The sequence below is a fragment of the Panulirus ornatus genome, chromosome 43 (genome assembly GCF_036320965.1).
Source record: "Panulirus ornatus isolate Po-2019 chromosome 43, ASM3632096v1, whole genome shotgun sequence".
Lineage (NCBI taxonomy): Eukaryota > Metazoa > Arthropoda > Malacostraca > Decapoda > Palinuridae > Panulirus > Panulirus ornatus.
In genome coordinates, this window is record NC_092266.1 from 27,786,736 (window position 1) to 27,790,756 (window position 4,021).

The following is a 4,021-nucleotide window of genomic DNA, read 5'->3' on the forward strand; positions in this document are numbered from 1 at the left end:
CTCCAGTGTGGGGCTTGAGGGGTTTTGTGGTGAGGCATTTGTGGCTGACTCTCCCCTGTAGTGCTGCCACGAAGATGGGCCACCTTATTATTTATTTTGTCAATATTTTTCAGGGTGTTGTGTCAAACGTTCTTTGTGTTAGGATATGTTAGTGGATGGTATTATAGTATATGTACGTATATACTACATCAAATAGAATAGGATATTTTATACTAGAGAATAAATAAGATAACGTTTATTTATTTGGCTTTTACAGCAGCGTGAGGGAGCGCTGCCAGGTACGAAGACAGAAGTAACAATAACAGTGCGTAACTCTGGTGCATTGCCATCCATGATGTGCTTTGTGACACCTTAACAACTGCAAGATGAAGATCGTGATTCATTTGTTCAGTTTATACATTTCTTTGATCATATTCGTATACTCTACAGTAGGACAGGATTACCAATTCAGGTAAACGTCGATCGCGAAGGGGAAGTTTAGGGAGCAGGCGTACAAACTTGATGGAGCGCTAACTGACAGACCGCCACCTCCAATACTGCCGCCACCTCCAATACTGCCGCTCCCGCTCCCATAGCCTCCACCACTCACGAGGCCACCACCTCCTCCAAGGCTGCCACCGAAACTGCCGCCACTTCCATAGCCTCCGCTGCCACCTATGACCTGGCCACCGCCCTGGGAAGCGATGCTGAGGGCAGACTGGAGGTCTTCGCCGGTGGGCAGAGTCGGGTTGTCACCCTCGGCATAGTTAACAAAGAAGACCTCTGGAGTCTGTTGCTCTGGTTCTGGCAAGTGGATGATTTGTTGGTCCAGTTGTGGTCGCTTGTTGAGGACGTAGACAACGTTCTTCTGCTGGGGCGGTGGCACGACAACAGGCTCCTGTCCTCGACCATTCTGTGGGGTGTGGATGAAGACGATATTATGTTCGACTCTTGGTGGAGGAACTGGTGGTCGTGGACCCACAATGGGTGGGGATGGAGGGGCGCTGTAGACGTATAAGTTGCGAGTGACCTGAGGAGTGACGCAGCTGCCGTCCACATGACGGACTTGGTCGGGGCCGCAACCGCCTCCAGAGAAGCCAGAGCCGCTTGAGGAGAAGACTGAGCCGAAGGAGGAACCACCGGAGAAACTCGAACCGCCAGAGAAGCCAGAGCCGCCTGAGGAAAAGCCTGAGCCGCTAGAGAAGCCGGAACCCCCAGAGAAGCTTGACCCGCTAGAGTAGCTGGAGCCCCCAGAGAAACTTGAACCGCCTGAAAAGTCTGAGCCCCCGGAGAAGCTTGAGCCTCCGGAGTGTGAGGGTAAACCGTAGCTTAGTGAGGCAGCCGCGGATGCCACGAGCGCTGAGGCCAGGATCTGTGGGGTAAAGACCTGTAGTTAATGTGTGTCTCACATCGTGGGCATGAGTGACTCTCTACAGCTTTGATATGCACGACTTCCTGCAGACAACATCATGGTATCAACCTTGACTGAAATTTGTGTGAAGCAGGAAGGATGTCAAAGCTTAGTTCATTTAGGTGACATTAGTATTAATGAAGAGTTTGATACCTCGTTACTGGTGATGTGAAAATCTAATTACTAATTAATTTCTTAAGGTCTTGTCTGTACATAAACGGCGCCGTTGTGTGATAAGATCTATGAAAGGTTCCCGACAATTGTATTCTTCCTGTAGATGATATAACACGGTCACTTGTGTGTCACGCACGCAAACACACGGTTGTAAAACGCCCTCCCCGTCCAGAACTAACACATCATTACACACACACACGCACACAGACACACACACACACACACACACACACACACACACACACACACACACACACACACACACACACACATATATATATATATATATATATATATATATATATATATATATATATATATATATATATATATATATATATATCCCTGGGGATAGGGGAGAAAGAATACTTCCCACGTATTCCCTGCGTGTCGTAGAAGGCGACTAAAAGGGGAGGGAGCGGGTGGCTGGAAATCCTCCCCTTTCTTGTTTTTTGTTTTTTTTTTCTTTTTTTTTCCAAAAGAAGGAACAGAGAAGGGGGTCAGGTGAGGATATTCCCTCTAAGGTCCAGTTCTCTGTTCTTAACGCTACCTCGCTAACGCGGGAAATGGCAAATAGTATGAAATATATATATATATATATATATATATATATATATATATATATATATATATATATATATATATATATATATATATATATATAAACGCTAGCAATTCAATTATCGACCACCTCCCAAGGGAAGAATGACGACTTGGGTTGGCTTTGGGCCATATGTTTCAACAATATGAAACTCGTCTTGGGTATGTACAGAACATTATTCTGGCGCATGTTTTGATGAGGCACAAGAATGACCACATCAACCAACAATATCCACAGGTACTGTGGTGACTTTTCCCCCCTTCCCGAGGCGATGAATCACTAATTCTTCAAACACCCTCTGGTGGTCGGACCCGATTCACCGTAAAGATCTACATGAAGAACCAGACTTCGTAAACGTCTGGTGGCTGAGCACTATCACTGAGGCTTGGAGCCAGAGACACACACACAGCAGGAGGCACACGACTCACTCACCAGGAGCTTCATGGTGGAGTGGGATGTCGGGCCAACTCGTCCGCTGACTTATATATCGCTCGCTGCCTCTCACTCTTTCTCGCCAATTTGCTTTCGTTACCTTCCCTTCATAGACGTTGTTCCCTTCCCTCCCTCCGTGTATGACAGGTGTCTCACGCCCTCCCTGCTCAGCAGTTGGCGGTTGAGGCAACCTATCATCAACATCTGTGGCTTCCGTGCGATAAAGCCGTGAGTGCCGAATGCAGGAGCCGGCTAGGCTTTACCGGGCGCGCGCTTACACACACACACACACACACACACACACACACGTCAACACCTCATATCATGAACTCGATTTGTTGTTATATGAAACTTTACCTGATGGTTTGTCTTTACTGCTTCGAGTAGCCTTGCCATCTGTAGCCGTACCATCTGTAGCTGTACCATCTGTAGCTGTACCATCTGCGTACCGTACCTGTAGGAAAAAAAGGAGAGTTTATACGCTGTATTTGTTGTATGAGAAAGTAACCTCCATTAAAACACACACATATGCAACTGTGACACGTCATGTTGATCTTCCTTCGCAATCCAGGCTTATGTCGGTGTGTTCTGCTGAGAGAGAGAGAGAGAGAGAGAGAGAGAGAGAGAGAGAGAGAGAGAGAGAGAGAGAGAGAGAGAGAGAGAGAGAGAGAGAGAGAATGATAATCATTTCCACACCACAACAACAGTGTGTGTGCTCTGAGCTGGTGGATCATGGCGCTTTGAACTAGGCCTGGAAAGTGAAATTAGGCGGGTAATCACATTCCCGGAAACTGGAAGTTTTCTCATAGTTGTGCAGCAAAAACGAGTTCCAGATCTTCATGTTTTCTCACTTTCAAACTCCCTTTCGCTTGAATCTTATTGTAGATGTAGGCTCGTTCGATATTGGTTCTGATCATAAGGCATTGAGATATATCTTAGCAGACATTGTTTCTTTTTTTTCTTTAAACTCTAATTGACACAGAGAATAGCAGTCTTGTTGTTCAGTAATGCATGCTAGAGCTACGAAGTGGCATTTGTATTTTGTCAGCGAAGAAAACGGGCTCTCCAGAGCCTCCACAGCGGATCTTCCAGCCCCCGAGGTTGGCCGAGGAAGAATGCCGTATGTTAACTCACTTTATCCTCAAAGTATTCTGCGCAGAGGATGACTTTTTCCTTAAATGAGTCATGCCTCAAAAGCCTCCGTGGAGGTTTTCTCATGTCGTGTTCTCTTACTCTTCATAGACTCGTCGTTTTGATATATATCTTCGATGTATATCAACTGACTGTTATATTTCTCTCTTGTGTCTCCCCTGATGATGTGATTATTACACGAAAGTGCACTTGGGAACTATTCGTGTTTCATTTTTCCCCGTGAATATATATATATATATATATATATATATATATATATATATATATATATA

At 45.6% G+C, this 4,021-nt stretch overlaps 1 protein-coding gene across 1 annotated transcript; it reads right to left on the reverse strand.

Annotated features, from left to right (window-relative positions):
• Positions 1–226: 226 nt before the first annotated feature.
• LOC139762437 (uncharacterized) lies at positions 227–2,622 on the reverse strand. The gene is made up of 2 exons (XM_071687330.1): positions 2,598–2,622; positions 227–1,351 (listed from the first exon to the last, which is right to left on the reverse strand). Exons 1-2 carry the CDS (start codon positions 2,607–2,609, stop codon positions 440–442), a joined length of 924 nt encoding a protein of 307 aa, XP_071543431.1. The 5' UTR covers positions 2,610–2,622; the 3' UTR covers positions 227–439.
• Positions 2,623–4,021: the final 1,399 nt, after the last annotated feature.